Genomic DNA, 19,386 nt, shown 5'->3' with positions numbered 1-19,386 from the left:
ACAGAGCCTTGAGATAATGATACACTGTTGAGAGTATCTGGATTGTGTACCTGACTAAACCCAGTTATGGCCTCTTTATAAACTTTTAGTGTGAGTGGGAGGGGGGATCCACTTGTATTGCTGCCACACAAGACAAGCCTTGTGTGTAAATTCCCTTTGCTTGTTAAACTTGCCAACTATCAATCTGGAATTGTCTGCCTCTTTGGTTTCTCCCTGCCCTCTGAGAATGGGGGCCAGTTTCAGATTACAGCTGGGAAGGTCCTAAAGGGGTTACAAACCTTCAGTAGGACTACAGCAAACTAAAAAAAAAAAAAAAAAAAGAAACTTCTGCACCCCAAAAGAAACTATTAACAAAGTGAAAAGACAACCTCTGGAACAGGAAAAAATATTTATAAACCATTATAAACCATACATCTGATAAGGGGTTAATATTTCAAAACATATAAAGAACTTCTACAACTCAATAGCAAAAAGAAATCCAATTTAAAAATGGGCAAATGACCTCAATAGGCGTTTCTCTAAAGAAGACATGCAGAAGGCCAACAGGTGCATGAATAGATGCTCAACATCACTAGTCTTTAGGGAAATGCAAATTAAAACCACAATGAGCTATTTCTTCATGCCTATTAGAATAGTCATCAAAAAATAAGAGATAAATGCTGGCATGGATGTGGAGAAAAGGGAACACTTGTGTATTGTTGGTAGGGATATAAATTGGTACAGCCACTATGTAAAACAGTATGGAAGAGTCTGAAAAAATTAAAAATAAAATTACTGTATGACCCAGCAAGTCCACTTCTGGAAATAAATCCAAAGAAAATTAAAACACTAACTTATAAGGTATCTACTCTGTCATGTTCATAGCAGCATTATTTACAACAGCCAAGACATAGAAAGAACCTAAGTGTCCATTGGTGAATGGATATATATATACACATATGTATATGTATACACACACACAATGAAATTTTATGCAGCCATTAAAACAAACAAGGAAATCCTGGCATTTGTGACAGCATGGATGGAACTTACCTTACCATTACATTAAGTAAAATAAGTCAAAGAAAGACAAACACTGTATACTCTCATATATAGAATCTAAAAACAAATGAGCAACAAAAAACTTCTTTGAAAAAGAGATCAGACTTGTGCCTACCAGGAGCAGAGTGTGTGTGGAAGGGAGGAGGAATTGAAGGAAGGTGATCCAAAGATACAGACTTCCAGGTATAAGATAAATAAGTACTAGAAATGTAAGGTAGACATGATGACTACAGTTAACATTTTTATATGACGTACAAGAAAAATGTTAAGAGTATATCCTAAAAGTTTTCATCACAAGGATAATTTATTTTTTTTTCTTTTCTTTTTATTGTATCTATATGAGACAATGGATGTTAGCTGAACCTACTGTAATGATTTCACAATAAATAAAGCAAACCATTATGCTGTCTTGTAGGCAGACATTCCTGAGGAGTATCCTCTGATATCTAAACAATGCAGTTTTCCACTACAGCACAATTTTTTCCTATGTACCCTTTAATTAAACTTCACTTTTGAGTAGGAAGAACTAGATGTATGGCAGAAATTAGTAACGAATTCCTTAGCACAATCAGTACATTGTTCTTGGAGAATCCCTAACTTTTACTTATTCAGACCTCAAGCTCTCATGCTAACGGTACACCCAGCAGGCTTTCCCCTTCCGTGATTGTTTCCTATCACCACAAATGACATTGCTAATTCAATCCAAATTAATCCTTCATATATTTTATGAAGTAGAACACATTTTACTAAATTTATTTATTTATTTTTTTTTTTTACAGAAAATGAAACTAAGACACAAAGATCTGTGAGTAATCTGATATGGGGTACAGTGCATGACTAGACCTTCATATCAGAGAGTTCCAACTTACACTTTCTTTCCCTGAAAATAGGCAGTTGCATTTATGCCCATGATCCCATTTCAAGGCCAGTATCTGTCTAAACACATTTTTATGGCAAAATTTAGAAGAATTTTGAAGTAAAAACCAAACCAAGCACCTCTCCCCTGATAAAAGAACACGGGTCCTGAAGAAAGGTGTCAAATATTAGCTAATACTTATTACCTATTTGACAGTGTGTGTTGCATTATAATTTTGAGTATTGGATGTATGCTTGGTCATGGTAAGTCATCTTCCTTCTCTGCTTTAGTTTATTGATTTTTGATGTCTAATCATTAGGGTTTATGTCACTGCCTATTTGTACACCCATCAGATATTTCACTAAAACAGAGGATATATTTTTTTAATCTGCAGTTCTCTATTAATTATGCAGAAATTAGGGAAAGAGATTTCGTTTTGAGAATCTGACTAGAAACTATATTTTCTTCCTTTTTGATGTATCATCTTTTGGATACTAGCTCTCACCCAAGGCATTGGAGAAACAGTCTCCTTCTAATCACATTAGGTGATTGGTACCTAGGTTCCTACCAGCCCAGTAGGTTGCTGGGTAGCTTTCATTCTTGCCTACTGCTTCCCTCATAGATTGCTGCTTTTGTGAAGATAAGAGCTTTTCTCACTTTTTTTTTCTTGAGAGAGTGTAAACATTATGGTTTACTTTTCCACTCCAAATGTCATGTTGTAGTGAAGTTATTAGAATCATTTTTCCCCCTAATATGCACACATGAGAGGTCATTAACAGTTTCATGTAGAACTTTACTGCAGGCTGATCCTCATTAAGAATCATTTTGCAGGACTCATTGCTTGACATAATTTAGTGTTGGATCAGCAGAGCTGGAGTTCATTTCTCAACAAAGAAGTTACATTTTAACCACCATCATCATTGCATACAATGTGTATATATTTTTAAATGTTTATTTATTTTGAAAGGGAGAGAGAGAGAGAGAGAGAGAAGGGATACAGAGAGACAGAGTCTCAAGCTAAGCATGGAGCCATATGCAGGGCTCAATCTTGTGACCATGAGATCATGACCTGAGCCCGAATCAAGAGATGCACACTTAACTGACTGAGCCAACCAGGCACCCCTATGATGTATTTTTATTGTATATTTATTATACCTACTAGATGTAAAATTCTCAGTTGGGCACTGGGAAGGATACAAAAGTTTATAATGAACTTACAGTAAAATAATGGAGATGTGTTCAGAAATTACTGTAATATAAGGCAGCATGTTTTACAGTACAAGAGTACTGTTATCACTAAGTACTATGGGGTTCTGGGAAGAGAGAGTTCATACTTTTATATTTCACATGATTTGGGTTGGGCTTTGAAGGATGAGAGAGATTTTGAGAGTCAGAGATAATATCATAAGTAGACGCGTATCATTAGTCAGAATTGATGAAACCCAAAAGATGTCAAAAGAAATGGAAGTCATTCATTTACTTGTAGGGTAGATTGTATCTAGGAGGATAGGATAGTGTGTTTCTAAAACAGACAAAGGGGAGACAGGGAGGAACTTCAGTAATCTATTGAGAATTTATACTTTTCAACATAAGAAATAGGGTGTCACTGAAACATTTAAGCAAGATATTGGTCATGTGATATTATTTTAGAAGGGTTCATTTTTGGCATTGGACACGATGAGGCTGTGAAGGGTTGGCATAAGAATAGAGCAAGGGAGTCCGAGGAGGGAGGGTTTTGATTGGTTTGTATGTAAAATCAGGTAAAAAGTGAAAGATTGATTTGGATGAACATATGTTTGATTTTATATGTCAGGAAGAAGTATGGCAGAAATAGAAAAGTCAAGGAAAAGGACACATGGAAAGGAAATAAAATTAATTTAAGACCTGCTGAAATGGAGTATCATAGGACATCTATACCAATGTATATATCTAGGAATATAATTAGAATCTAGGTGGCAGGAAGGGTTAATAATAAATATTTGGAAATCCTCAGTATATAACTTAAGGTTGAATTTATGAGACCCTATTAAATTACTTAGTAACATACATTTGTGCACATTTACACACACATTTTCTTCTAAGCTCCAAATTCAACTCTTCACATTAAAATAATACCTCATTCATCTGAACTACTCAAATAAGAATTTGTGATCATTTGAAAGCAGCTATGCCATCTGTGAAAAACATAACTTGCCAAGTAAATCCACAGGGTAATCAAATTTGTAGATTGGGGAAAGGAATAGTAAGCCACTCAGGAGAACAAATTGTTTTCAAATATTTAAATGTGTTAGAGGAAAGCAGTCATTACAAAAAAAAGGAAGAATCACATATCTTCTTTAATAGATTGCAAACGTCCAGAGGTCAAGAACAACATTTTATATGTAGATCTGGCATACTGATTAAAATACCTTGAGTATTAGAAAATATTTGTTGACTGAAGAAATAATTGGCTACACTATTTCAACTACTCCTCCCAACATATGCAGTAGTGGTTGGTAGCAAAACCTGCAGAGTTTGTCAGACACGGGACGGAGCACTGGCTATAGCACTTACCACGTACGTGAAAAAATAAACATGTAATTAGAGGAATAGCTATTCCATAGGTTTATAATGAGGGATAAATAAAATAATGCATATGAAGAAAGTAATGAAAAAAATAGTTTAGTCTCAGTAAGTCTAAGATGAAAACTCAATTTGATAATGTCTATTTAAAAATTTTTTTTTTACATTTATTTTTGAGAAACAGAGTGAGACAAATTACGAGCGGGGGAGGGGCAGAGAGAGAAGGAGACACAGAGTCCAAAGCAGGCTTTAGGCTCTGAGCAAGCGGTCAGCACAGAGCCTGATGTGGGGCTAGAACCAACGAACTGTGAAATCATGACCTGAGCGGAAGTCAGACGCTCAACCGAATGAGCCACACAGACACCCTTGATAATGTATATTAATAGAAAGTCACCATTCCTGTTACTCTAGACTCATTCTACTCCTAAAGAGGATGTAGATAGCCATGCATTGATTAGGTTGCAATTTGCTGATTGGCTTAACGCTATCATTCAGTGGAGCTTCCACTATTCTGGCGCCCACAGGTGGCTAAATTTTGGCATGCTTTCTCTTTTTAAGGAGAGTCTGGAGAACAAAGTCAGCTTTAGAGGCACCTTCACTTTCAGATCTGTCCCTCAGTAAGGACACCTAAGGTCAAAGTCCAGGATAGCTTCATTCCAGGTATGGGTGAGGGTCATTTTCTTTAGCTATGATGTTCATGAGCTGGCTTCCAAAAGGCTGTTATACTCTGCTTGGACTTTGCGCCACTAGAATTGCAGGAGTTTAGTTTAATATTATTATGGACTGAGAGGATTTTTAAAAGAGGCTCTCATACCACTGTCAGTTCCAAGTCTGTGAGTTGACTCTGGTCTGAGTAAAAGAAGCCCACCTATTTGTCTAGCCAAGACATAAGAGACGATATAGCATTTGTGGCCAGATTTCATAGTCATATAGAATTAAAAGGGGGAGAATAGAGAAGTTAACATGATTTCACTTAATCAGGAATTTGAGATATTTTATCTCTTCCAATCTGTGTTATATATTTATATATTCATTGGTTCCCTTTGCAATATAGTACTTTGTTAGTTTAGTTTCTGTAATGATGTGTATACAAAACCAGATAAACTATCTATAGTAGGAATTCATAATTTATCTATAATATTGTGTGTTCCATAAATATTTATTGAGTATATTCTCTCTGTAAGTCAATATGCTGAGAATTCTGAAGCAAGCCAAAAGGAATTTGATATGCATTGCCCTTATGAAATTTTAAGTATAAATTGAAAGAAAGTCACATAAATAATACACTAAGATGAGGGTAAATAATATTTTGAAATGTGAGAATGATGATTACATTAGCATAAAAATAGATTCCATAGCTCCTTGAAATAGAAGGTGAAGTATTCATTTATAGACACATGTAGGTGGGGATATTTAATAATCAGTTGGAATTACAAGGCTGAAATTGTGAGAAAGGTCAGTGTTAGAGCACAGCAAGCTATGGAGTATATAACCCCAAAGTAAACAAATCCATGAAAGTAAAAACTTTAAAGAAGACTTTTTCTTGGATAGGAGTGTAATATACTTTTTAAACAAGGTCTCTCATTATTCTTTGGCAATTCATTCCTTGAAAAACTATTTATTGAGCATTTACTGTGTGTCAGGTAATGTGTGATATTGTGATAAACAAAATAATCTATAATCCTGTCCTCAGGGAGTTAACAGTCTAATAAATGACACCAAAAAAATAAGCAAGTGAAAAAATATGCATATTATATGGAGATAAGAACTTTGAAGAAAAATAAAGCAATGTAAGACAGAGAACACTTGAAATTGGGGAGGAGGATTTCTAGTTTGTATAGAAATTTGCTGAAAAAAATTACAAAGCTTGAAAGGTGTGAAACATGTGAATACCTAGAGAAAGAACTTTTCTAGAAGAGAGGATAAGGCATATAAAGTCCCTGAGGTGGAGACATGTGTGGAATGATCCTGTTTAAAAAAATACCAAGAAGGCTAATGCAACTGAAATACAGTCATCAGGTGGAGAGGAGTGAATGCTGAGAGGGCTATAGTAGGTGGAAATATACTGTAAGAATGTTGACTCTTTCTCTGAGTGACATATCATTTTGAGCCAAGGATGAGTAGCATGATCTGATTATAGTCTTACTGTGTGTACACTGAAATCAAGGAGACAAAAGACAAGTCAAGGAGAGGAGATAAAAGTTGATGGCAATAACTCAGGCACAAGATAAGGATGGCCTGGCCCAGCCTGTTAATACACAAGTGGCTAAAAATAATGGTTTCAAGGTACATTTTGAAGGTTAAACAAGTTGAATTTGCTGATTTATTGAGCATGTGGTTTGAGTGAGAGTCAGGATTTTTTTCTCCAGGCAACTGGAATACATGGGGCTACTGTTTATGAAGATGGGAAAGAAAACACATTTTGGGAAACATTCAGAGTTTTGTTTTGAAGATTTTAAGTTTGAGATGTCTACTTTATATCCATGTAAATATGTCAAAAGTCAGTTTAGTATTTGTCTGGATGAAAGTCTAGAGATACAAATGTGATAGCTGTCAGAGTATAGAGGGTATTGAAAGCCTTGAGATTTTAGGACTATAAAGACAGTGGGAATAAATAGTAAACGAAGCATCCATGTAGTGGATGAGGGATCCCAGGTGTCTCTGATGTTTACAGAATTTGAACAGGAAATTTGAAACTTAGAAAATACACCCAGTTAGTAAGGAGGAAAACCTGGAGAAAGCAGTGATTTAAAATGTGAGTAAAGTTGTGTGTGTGTGTGTATGTGTGTGTGTGTGTATTTTTTTTAATGGAGAAACGATTGACCTGTTGTATCAAATAATGCCCATAGTCCAATTAAAATGAAGATTAGGAACGGACCATGGGAGTTGGTATTGGGAAAGTCAATGATGATTTGACCATTAAGTGGGCATGAATGAGTTCAGCTAAGAAAGAGTGGGAGGAGTGTGCTACAAGGCATAGAATTTTCCAAAATGATACTCTGTGCTCATTCAGGGTTGCCTGCTGTACTGAAAGAATGTCAGTACTTTCTCCAACAGGGGGACTTTATCATCCAGTAAGCCCCAAGTACAATTCCACAAATAACCAACATTCAAATCCAATCACACCAAAGTTGTCTATTTCCCGACAAATAAGGAAACTTTCTTAAATCAGAAGATAAAATAGAACATAATGTTTATCCACTGAAACACAGATCTATCCTGTTGACAAGAAAACTGAGTCAGGTTCCTGCATGGCTCTACGGAATGATTGGTGCATGATGAAAAGTTGCCTCCTTTCTTTTGCTGAACTCAATCTTGTAAGTTTCCCTTTCCTCAATAAAACCTATTCCTTAACCCATACTGTGTGATGTAGAATCTGTCTTACTCTCTGCAGAATAAAAGTATATGAGAGATTTTTTTGAAAAATGCTATAATATTCTTTCCCCTGAATCCACGTTTCTTTGAAATGTAATTTTTCAGGTCTTTCCATAAAGATGTGGAAACTTTTCTACTCCTTGATTCTGGGCTTGTTTTGACCAGTAGAATGTGGCAAAAAGTGACATTGTGCCATTTTTTTTTTCAGTTTTATTTATTTGAGAGACACAGAGACAGTCCAAGGGAGGAAAGAGCAGAAAGAGAGGAAGAGAGAATCTCAAGCAGGCTCCATGCTGCCAGTGCAGAGCCTGAGGCAGGGCTCAAACTCACAAAACAGTGAGATCATGACCTGAGCCAAAACCAAGAGTCAGTTGCTTAACTGAGACATCCAGGTGCTCCAACACTGTGCCACTTTTGATGATACATCTCAAGAGGTATGGCACACTTTGGCTTGTTATTCAAGTATCTTGTACAAATAAGGCCATTCTGGATATGCCAGAAGATTTATCAGGTTTCTGAAGAAGTATGAATGAGCCCAATGAAGATCAGCAAAAATGCGCAGATGGTAGGCTATTGATAAAAACAAATTCTTTTTTTTTTTTTAGTTTTATGGTTTTATTAACACAAATATGATATGCACATAAGCTGTCTATTCATTTTCTTCACTGTGCAGTCTGGCATTGGGATTCGTGACTCTGATGGTCAGCTGGGCTGCCCTTTCCACAATGGTTTTACAGTTCTTGGAGGAGACATTGTGAGCATCCTCTGCACAGTAAGATTTGTTGCACATCAGCAGCACCTCAAGCTCCTTGACATTGTGGACTAGGAACTTCCGGAAGCCACCAGGCAGCATGTGCTTTGTTTTCTTGTTGCTCCCGTAACCAATGTTGAGCATCAAGATCTGGCCCTTGAATCTTCTGCACACCCTATTGTCAATGCCTCTGGGTTTCTGCCAGTTGCGCTTAATTTTGACATATTGGTCTGACTGGTGCCAGATGAACTTCTTGGTACTCTTTTTAACAATCTTGGGCTTCACCAGAGATCTGAGGGCAGCCATGATGCCAAGTTATAGATGGCTGCCCAAAACAAATTCTCTTTTATGACACTAAGTTATAGTCTGGTTTGTTACACAGCAGTAGCTAACTGTTATAGAGAGCAGGTAGAAAATGTCTTTGAGCTTTCCATAAAGGGATAAAGAGAAATGGAGCAGTAGTTAAAGAAAGTTATGAGAGCAATATTTTTTTTAAATCTTGGCATAAATTAAAATTTACTTTATATACTATTGTAAAATGAAAGGGAAAAATAATTTAGAATACAGAACCATTAGAATGTAAATTCCATAACCATTAGAATGTAAATTTTTGAGGTTTCTTTTATTCACAGTTTTTATCTCCAGTGTCTAAAACAGTGTTTTGCATATTACAAATGCTAAATAATATTTTTTAAAATAATCAGTGAATACAGGAAAATATATGGGCACATCTCTGTATGAATGATCTAATATTATTTTAAATTCTGTATATTAAATACCCAAACTTCTATGGTTATCCACAAAATCTTGTTCTTCTCAGAATTATACTCATGAGTTTCATTTCTATTCACTTATTTATTTATATTTGTGAGGTAAGTTGTACATGCCAGATGCTGGCTTAATTGCTGGGAATGCCTCAGAGATCCTAAGAAACAAGGCCAATTCTTTCAGGAAGCTTGCTATCTTACAGTAGAAGAGAAATAAAAGCAGAAAAATAAAATCAGAAGTATTTAATTAGCTACAATTGTGACAATGTAAAAACTCGTAAGTTACTTAATAAGGGTTCTATAAAAGGAATTATTATTCTTCAGTTGAATTAACCAGAAATTTAAGAAAACCTTCGGTCCCTCTTTTCTCTCTTCTCCTATGTTCAATGAAATCAGTATAGATTCTCAACTCTTTCTTAAATGTCCATTTTCACTGCTTGGTATCAGGGACCAGATCTCAGTATATGTTTCTTGAACTATTTCAAAAGCTTTCCAATAATCTTTATCTTTCTCTCATTTGTATCAAGTATATCCTGTGCAAAAATCCACAAAAAATAAAGTTTCTCTGTATAGTTCTTTAACATCTAGCCCCAAACTAATTTTCCAAACTCTTTTTAAAATGCATTCCTTTATTTCTAGCTTAAGTTGATTCATAAACCCATATTCCAACACAGTCCCTCATTTTCAAACTTAAATTGATTTAGAATATTCATTCAGTATTTGCAAGATCTATGCCTTTTGTGAGTGTGGTTCCTCTTCCTCAAAACTGCTTAATCTATTCTTTTAACTATTGAAATTGTCTGAATTCTTTAATAGACTAATATAATCCTATCATTTCCATGCTATCCATATTGACCTTGTTATTTTATAATTGCTAAGCATTTTCTCTGAACTTATTTTTAATTCTTGAGTATAAAATGTGTCATGCTTTACTTTGTATTGGATTTTAATATTTTCAATTGCATTTCAAGCACTATGTTTTGTGTTATTCATTGGCAAAAATTACACTTTGATTGTATTTGAGAATACCTATTCTGTTCCACTGTGCTTACTAGATGTCCAACAGCTAGGTCCAATTTATTGATTTTAGAATGCCATGTCAATTATAATTTCTTAGCTAGGACTCAATTGTCCTAATCCAGAAGTTTGTAGGTATTCATAAATCATAACAGGTAACTTAAAAATATTAACTAATTCCAATTTTATTAATAAGGACAAAGGAAGTAGGTGATACAGTCTGCAGAAGACAACTTTGAGTACACAGACAGATAATGCATTAGCCCTGTGTTGGGGATGCAGGGAGAGTGAGGAGTAGATATGGCAAACAGAAAATACTGTATTATTTTAAAGGGTCAGAAATTACAGCAATATTTCCAGATCTTTCCCCACTGTTGACAAAGTATAATTGATCTCATTTAGGTATATATGCATTTCTACAAATAGTATTTTCCCATGTGTCTGAAATTGTAAGCAGTAATTATATCTAAGATAAAAGGAGACCCTATGTTTCTTTGTAACTTATAAGGGTGAGGGGAGAATGAGAAATCTAAGCCATTTTCTTTAGAAGATGAGTGGAAACAGAAACAGTAACGCTAAAGATGGATATTTCAAACAGGCAATGCTACTCTGTTAGAGTCATGGCTATAATTTACAATCTCTGACATCACTTCACTTAGTATGCAAATATTATCATTTTGTCTGATTAATATTACTCTTACATCAAAGGCTGTTTCTGCATTTGTAACAGGACAGCTGAATGTGGCCAGAAAGAACACTGTACTGTTTTGATTTTTTATTCCATTTTAAATTCAAGACAGTTCATCTTTAGTGCTGCTGCGCAGTCCTGCCACATTTCTCTCTTTTAATTCATCTCACCTTCTAAAATTTGACTGTTTCCAGGCTAAGTCTTGGTATCTATTCTCTACTTACACATGACCTTTTATTATGTCATTCCATCTTGTGCCTTTAAATCTTTTGTTTCTGCTGATATGCATATTTTCATATCCAGTTCAAACCTGTTTCCTGACCTACCAACTTCTATACAACTGCCTGTTCAGTATCTTCATCTGTACATTAAGCACCTCACATCCAACATGTCTAAACATGTCTCCCCAAGTGTATTTTTTTTATTTTTTTTTAGTGTTTATTTATTTAAAAAATTTTTTTTAAATGTTTTATTTATTTTTGACAGAGAGAGAGAGAGAGACAGAGCATGAGCGGGGGAGGGTCAGAGACAGAGGGAGACACAGAATCCGAAGCAGGCTCCAGGCTCTGAGCCATCAGCACAGAGCCCAAAGCGGGGCTCGAACTCATAGACTGCGAGATCATGACCTGAGCCAAAGTCAGACGCTTAACTGACTGAACCACCCAGGTGCCCCTCCCCAAGTCTATTTCTTCTACAACCATCTCTACACTGTGAAATAAACTCATTCCAGTTGATCAGATCAAAAATACTTCCCTCGTTTTTCTTTTTGATTACATCCTATGTCAGCAAATCTGTTAAGCACTACTTTCAAAACATACACATAATCAAACTGTCTTATGTCTGTAACTGTAAACTGTAAACTGTAGCATGGCATTGTTATCATCATTGTCCTAGCCAACATCTGCTCTTTCCTCAAATTATTTCCATTACCCCAAGTGCTTGAAACAGTTATAAATGTATTTTATCTCAGCTCCAAATCTACTCTTTGGTACCTAATCTGTGATAATAATACACTTGTTTTCTTTTTTTTCTTTTTTTTTTTTTTTTTTTTGCATTTCTCCTTTATAGTGAACATAAGACTAAGCTCTATCAGTCGAGAATGTTGGAGGGATGCTATAGAAGAAAATGGGCTTTCCCCCCACCCCCTGATTCTCATGTATTGTGTTTTTGGAAAATACTACTGTCACATGCTTTGCCAGTGGTGTGGGAATATGAAAATACTTGGTGGTGCTGTTTCCAGCCATGGACCTAGCATGCTCTTTTCTGTGTTGACTGCCTTCCTGGTACCCTTCCAATATGGAGGCTTCATGTTCCTGGCCTCACACCCACAACTGCTCTCGGACTCCCTCTGCATGTCTGCTTACCAGTCCTAATTTACTTGTGCCCCAGAGGGGTTTTTCTTGCTTGCCCAGTGACGACGAAACAGTCCTGTTCCTAAGTTCCAATGAACTTCTTGACTATACAACAGGCTACAGAGGTCCAACTTCCATTTGAGTGGAGGGGGGCCTCCTTATAAGTTGTTTCTTCCTTAGGTCTGCTGCCTTAGCCCTTACCCTTTAGAGTTCTCTTTACCTCATATTTACTCTTCTATCATTGATTCAGAGGTAATTTTTATATTAAATTTACACTGTTCAATTAACTGTGTCCTTTCAATCTCCTCTTTGGACCCAAACTGATAACATTGCTCTCCCTGCTAGTTTTGTCCTACAGTCTCTTTAATTTACAGTAGTCACAGAGATTCTCTGAAAATTCAGACTTCAGATTAGGTCATTCCCTAGATCCAAGCACTCCGATCAAGTCCTATTTCATACAGAATATAACTCAAAGAGGCATTTATTATTTGGCATCTACTCTTACTCTCTCTGGTGCACGGACTTCCTTGCTTTTTCTTGAAAACAACATACCAAGATGTTTTTATTTCAACACCAATGACCTTGCTATTTGCCTAACCTTTTGCCCAAGTGTCCACATGTATCAGTACTTCATTCTCTAGTTCTTTTCTCAAAGTTATTTTCTCTGAGAGGCTTTTCCTGGATACTTGATATAAAACACCAAGTATCCCCCACCTCCATCCTGTACCAATCCAGCACACTGTCTCTCTGACCTTGATTTTCTTCATGATACTTTGGGCTATATTAAGAAAAAAAAACCTTCTTTTCAACAAAAATGCCAGGTAGAGATTTTGTTTTCTTTACTAGCATCTAAATAATTCCTGACACATATAGGTGCTCAATACATATTTGTTGATGAGTGAATTTATTTTGGAGATTACTTTTGGGCACCTTCAGAATAATAAAGACAGAAGCTATCATTTTGGCTTGTAAGAGTCAAATGGGGTCGGATTTATTTTTAGTTTTAAGTCATTTGAGGACAAGGACAATGTCCTAGTCATACCCTTGTCTCTGATCTCAAGCATGGTCAATCTACATTATGTTTTTTTTTCTTCTTTAAAAAAAATCAACTTCATTGAAATATAATTGAAAAATAAAATGGAAAGATATTTATAGTGTACTTTGTGGGGATTTGATATACATGTACATTATGGAAGGATTCACCCCATCTAGTTAATTAACATCCATCACCTCACTTTGTTTTTGTTGTTGTTGAGAATATGCAAGTTCTATTCTCTTAGAAAATTTCAATTATACAATATAGGGTTATCAGCTGTAGTCTCCATGTTTTACATTAGGTCCTCAGAACTTGTTCATATTATAGGTGAAAGTTTGTGCAATTTACTAACCTCTGCTTCCCATGTCTGGTCCCCAGTCCCTACAACTACTTTTCTATTGTTTCTATGAGTTTGGCTTTTATTTTAATTTTTTTTTTTTCAACGTTTATTTATTTTTGGGACAGAGAGAGACAGAGCATGAACGGGGGAGGGGCAGAGAGAGAGGGAGACACAGAATCAGAAACAGGCTCCAGGCTCCGAGCCATCAGCCCAGAGCCTGACGCGGGGCTCTAACTCACGGACCGCGAGATCGTGACCTGGCTGAAGTCGGACGCTTAACCGACTGCGCCACCCAGGCGCCCCTGGCTTTTATTTTAGATCCCACAGATAACTGATACCATGTAGTCTTTGTCTTTGTTATTATGTAGTCTTGTCTTTATTATGTAGTCTTTGTCTTTCTCTGCCCACCTTATTTCACTTGCATTATGCCTTCAAGGTCCATCCCTGTTTTTGCAAATGTCAAGATTTCCTGCTTTCCCATGCCTGAATAATACCCCATTGTATATGTGTATTACATCTTCCTTATCCATTCATCCATTGATGGACATTTAGGTTATTTGTCTTGGCTATTGTCAATAATCACTGCAATGAATGTAGAACAGCAGATAGCTCTTTGATATCTTATTTTAATTTCCTTTGTATATATACCCAGAAGTGGGATTCCTAGATATAGTAGTTCTATTTGTAATTTTTTGAGGAATCTCTATAATGCTTACAGTCTGTTGTTAAATTCAGGTGAAATTGGGGTGTCTGGATGGCTTAGTCGGTTGAGAATCTGACTTTGGCTCAGGTCATTATTTCATGGTTTGTGACTTCAAGCCCCACATCAGGCTTGGTGTGGTCAGCAAGAACCTGCTTTGGATCCTCTGACCCCTCCTTTTCTTCCCCTCCTTGTTGCTTGCGATCTCTCAAAACTAAATAAACATAATTTATTTTTAATTTCAGGTGAAACTGGTATGAAATAATAGCCTTAAAAATTCATCCTTTACATAATTAATTTTATAATAGCTTGATGCAGATACTGCTCCTTTGACTAATACATCTACAGAATCTCCTGTTTCCATTGTAATGGTGGTTCATAATATTTTTGATTTTTATCAAGTGATGCTAGTGTCTTAATCTAACTGATTTTTACGTTGTGAAATAAACCAACATTAAGGCCACGTGATTTAGCGTCAATCTGCTCATGTTGATGCATTCTTATGTGTTCTGAACTTTACTTTTGGTAACTCATGGTTTTTAGGCTTATAAAGTGGAACACTAACAAAATTTCCCCTTCTAAATTTGAGAGTATGAGATGGAATTATGTCAGTAGCAGGGACATGTGTATAAAAGTGATTTTTTTTACTGTTTATCTAAGAAAAAATCACATTATAATTGGAAAATTTAATTTATAATTTTCTGCCATAAAATGCATAACCCTTCAAGAATGAATTTTCTCCCCCCCCCATTCTTAAGAAATATTTCCAGAATGTCTAAGTGACAGATTCCAAACGTTATTGTTCTCACTGGTGACTCCAGTTCAAACAGAATAAGATCCAAGAGAGATGTTAGAGGCAGAGATAATTAAGTAAAAGGGAGAACAATAGTACTGGGTGATAGAAGAACTGCAAAATAATCAAGCTCTGAAATGTTTAAGTTAATAGGAAAATTTCTTCTGCTATAGATCAAACAGTTCTGATAATCCCAGCCACTTTGATGTACTGGTAATATAGAGACCCTGAATGTGAGGGAAGAGTCACTACCCTTGCAGGCAACTCTAGTTAATCTAATTTACATGGAAGTTCCTCACTCAAGTAAAAACACAGGAATTTCGCAAGTATACCAATTATACAAATCTAATAGTGACCTATGTTAGAGTTAGAAATGTTAGAGTTGTTGTCAAGTCATATAGTAGCAAAAATTTAGACCATTTGAACATTCACTATTAAAGTGCTTCAATAATATGCACCAGTTGGGAGAATGTCAGGTGAACACAGTTGGATATGAAAAAATGCAATGATATGATTTTAATTGATCAGAGTTATGAAAGTCAGAGTTTGCAAAATGAGTCTTTTCTGCCTCCAAAGTCATTTTGTTTATATAGATAAATATAATTTCTGTGACATTTATCAGCAAGTCATCATTATATGCATTTATTTAGATTATTCAATGTAACTTAAACTGGATATATAGAGTGAAGTGCAAAATTAATTTATGAGTATTCAGAAAATTCGGAATTGGTGCACATATGAACTTAGCCAAAATTATAGGGAAAAAATTGTCTAATTTGTAACTGAAGTGGCATACAGTGCTTGGTGAGACTGAAGGGCATGCAATTGCAATTCAGGATAGGTTGATTGGCACTAAAAATAATTGCAAGTACATAATGAGAATAAACTTCCTTGATGAAATAAGCAGATGATATATAGTGTCTAACAAGACAATAGGACATGTAATTGGATGATGTACCGTGTTTCTTGTTGTAGATTAGGTAAACGTGCACAAAAGTGTTACTATCATACACATCAAAATTGGATTTCAGCTACAAAGTCTCAAATGGATTAATACAGGATTAAAAATAAGACAAGTATTAGTTCAAAAGAGTTCTAAAAAGGAATAGAGAAAATACTGTGATTATTGGCAAGTCATTCCACCATGTGAAGAATTTAACAATGGAATCCATATTGTTGTTGTATATTGCAGCAATTAAGTATGGATTGAGAAGATATTTACACATTTGGAAATGACAAAGGAACTCCATTTTAGAGCAATTGACTAGGAAGGAAATTGTAAAGGTCACTGTGTATAATCTTTTGCCGTGTGTGTGTGTGTGTGTGTGTGTGTGTGTGTGTGTGTACACACACAGATATCTGTATATATATGGACAGAATAAGTATACAAATAAAACTATTTTTTTCATGCTTAAAAATATTGCACCCATTACAAAATACTAGATTATTAAGAGATTTACCTATAAAATAACCAAACAGGGTATCTATATACTTGACTCTATTTTACTTTTTTGAAGTTTTTAAATTATGACATATCACTGAAAACATTCTCCTAAATTACTCATGAGAAAATCTTAAAGATTTGAATTGATTATTCTAATGAAGAAACCAAGGAGGGATTTCATTAAATCTTTGCTATGTTAGAAGCATTTCTATCAAGTTCAAGAAGATCAGTTTTTAAAAGTGTACCAACTAAAAGAATGTGAGCTTAAATTAAAATCCAAATAGTTGTCATTAATTACATTCAAATGCTCAGATAACACAAAGACCTGTAGCAATAAGAAATGGTCAGCTGTTGCAACCTGAAGCTGAATCTGACCTAGATCAGCAGAACTCTTCCAACAGACCCATGGGCTCATGGAGAATAAATGGTTATTATTTTGAGATGCTAAGTTTTGGGGTATTTGATTATAAATTTTTTTGTTTTAGCAATAGTTGATTTTTATGTGATAGCACGTGTTTTCATAAGGTTTCTAATATAATAATGCTGAGTAACAATGACAACAAAAAACAAATCTCAAGGGCTTATGTAAAAAAATAACTTTTTTTCTACCCTCACTCACGCATTTTTGGATTAGCTGTGTGGCTTTGTTCAGGTTGCAAGTTCGTTTCAGATCACTTCTACCTGTCTCTCAATCTGGGAATAGAACATGATCTTTTCATGGCAGAGGACAAAAGGGCAAGAGAGAGGACAAACATGAAAGCAAACTAGTACATCTCTCATGTTTGCTCACTTCCTATATGTCAAGCAATTCATGTGGTCATTCCCAATGTTGGGGAGAGTGGAAGGAAATACAGTCTGCTGTGAGACAGAGGGGATAGGGAAGTAAGTAAATATTTGCTGAACAATTATCTATCACATCATACATTACTTGCATTGATTTCTGTGTTGAGGTTTCAGGGTAAAGGCTGATAAAGAGGATATCAGAACCCATGATCTTCAACTTCTTTTTCTCACTCCCACAGCAAGTGGTCTTAAAGATGTGTAGAGCCGATGTTCTTCAAGGAGGCTTTGTTTTCAGAAAGGTGCACTCTTGCCAAGAAACAAGTTGTGAGTGAGTTTTCAGCCTACTCAGGAATGTTTCCTTCTTCAGAATTCCATGTAAATCCTATCAGATCCAGGGCAACATTCCTTAATAAATTCAGATCTATAATGATAATCATTCTTTCTTATATTTCTCACATCTGTATCACCTATTTTTATTTTTTAAGTTTATTTATTTATTTTGAGAGAGAGGGAGAGACAGAGAGCATGTGAATGAGTGGGGGAGGAGCAGAGAGAGAGAGGGAGACAGAGGGAAAGAGGGAGACTCCCAAGCAGGCTCTGTGCTGTCACCAACAGTGAGATCATGATTGAGCTGAAACCAAGAGTCCAATGCTTAAGTGACTGAGCCATCCAGTCACCCCTCTCTCACCTATTTATTATTATTTATTTATTGATTTTTAATGTTTATTCACTTTTTGAGAGACAGAAAGAGACAGAGAGTCAGTAGGGGAGGGGCAGAGAGAGAGGGAGACACATAATCCAAAGCAGGTTCCAGGCTCTGGGCTGTCAGAACAGAGCCCGATGTGAGGCTTGAACCCATGAACCGTGAGATCATGACCTGAGCCAAAGTCAGATGCTCAACCGACTGAGCCACCCAGGTGCCCCTCACCTATTTTTAATACTAAAATATTACAACCCAATAGTAATCCCAAACTTTGATTTTAGCATGAGTGTATTATTGTTTTGGAGGTACAAAGGTACATGCCTGTCTGATTTACTGAATCACAAGTTCTGTGAAGGCAGAGAAAATATATTGCTCATCTTTTACCCCCAGTATCTGGTTCACTCACTGGCCTCCTGTAGGTGCTCAGTGAACACTGACTAGGATCCATTTGTCTGAGAGAAGCACCTACTCCTGTCACACAGACACTCCCCTCTTAAAGTTCAAAAAACTACTTTAACACATTGTTTTTTTATAATGATTAGAGTAAAATCAATTCCAGATACCACACATACCCTCTGGATATGCTGTATAATTATTTTTAATATTATTAGATTATTTGATTGTATGATAATCACTTTTTTTTTACAATTACTAAACTAATTCAAATATATGTGTTATTGAAACTAATGATAGGATTTCTTCTTCCACATTACCTCCACATTCATCCTCTTATGATAACATTTATCTATAATAATCCATTTGTCTTGGGACCTAATGAATATTTAGTCCTTGACTTTGCCTTATACATGACCTCATCTGAGTTCTCCCTTTTTTTTCTTCATCTACTCTAGATTGCAACTATTGAAACTTCCTTTTTTATTCTAACACATGGTTGTATTTTATTTCCAATGTGATATTCTGTTGCTGGTTGCTGTCCAAGAGTGCCTTTGCAAATACTTTATTTTATTGTAAGGACAAGCATTGCTTTCCTCTTTGTGCTAAATATTCTGAGGACTCAGAGGGTTCTTTTTTAAATTTTTCTATAAAGTTTATTTATTTTGAGAGACAGAGATAGTGGAGGAGGGGGAGGGACGGAGGGAGGGGGAGGGAGGGGGAGGGAGGGAGGGAGGGAGGGAGGGAGAGAGAGAGAGAGAGAGAATCCCAGCCAGACTTTGTGC

General features: G+C 35.8%; 1 protein-coding gene across 1 annotated transcript; it reads right to left on the bottom strand.

Moving 5' to 3' along the window:
• Positions 1 to 8,483: 8,483 nt before the first annotated feature.
• Positions 8,484 to 8,891, bottom strand: LOC124525941 (60S ribosomal protein L32-like). The gene has a single exon (XM_047098587.1). The coding sequence runs from the start codon at positions 8,889 to 8,891 to the stop codon at positions 8,484 to 8,486; it is 408 nt and encodes a 135-aa protein (XP_046954543.1).
• Positions 8,892 to 19,386: the final 10,495 nt, after the last annotated feature.

This window comes from Lynx rufus, unplaced genomic scaffold (genome assembly GCF_022079265.1).
Source record: "Lynx rufus isolate CCGP_SWC_20201006 ecotype Redwood Valley unplaced genomic scaffold, mLynRuf1.p SCAF_5, whole genome shotgun sequence".
Taxonomy (NCBI): domain Eukaryota; kingdom Metazoa; phylum Chordata; class Mammalia; order Carnivora; family Felidae; genus Lynx; species Lynx rufus.
This window is presented reverse-complemented; position numbering and strand designations above follow the sequence as displayed.

Bases quoted from the DNA above. Each gene is read 5' to 3' on its own strand.
- LOC124525941 (XM_047098587.1), bottom strand. From the start codon at position 8,891: ATGGCTGCCCTCAGATCTCTGGTGAAGCCCAAGATTGTTAAAAAGAGT.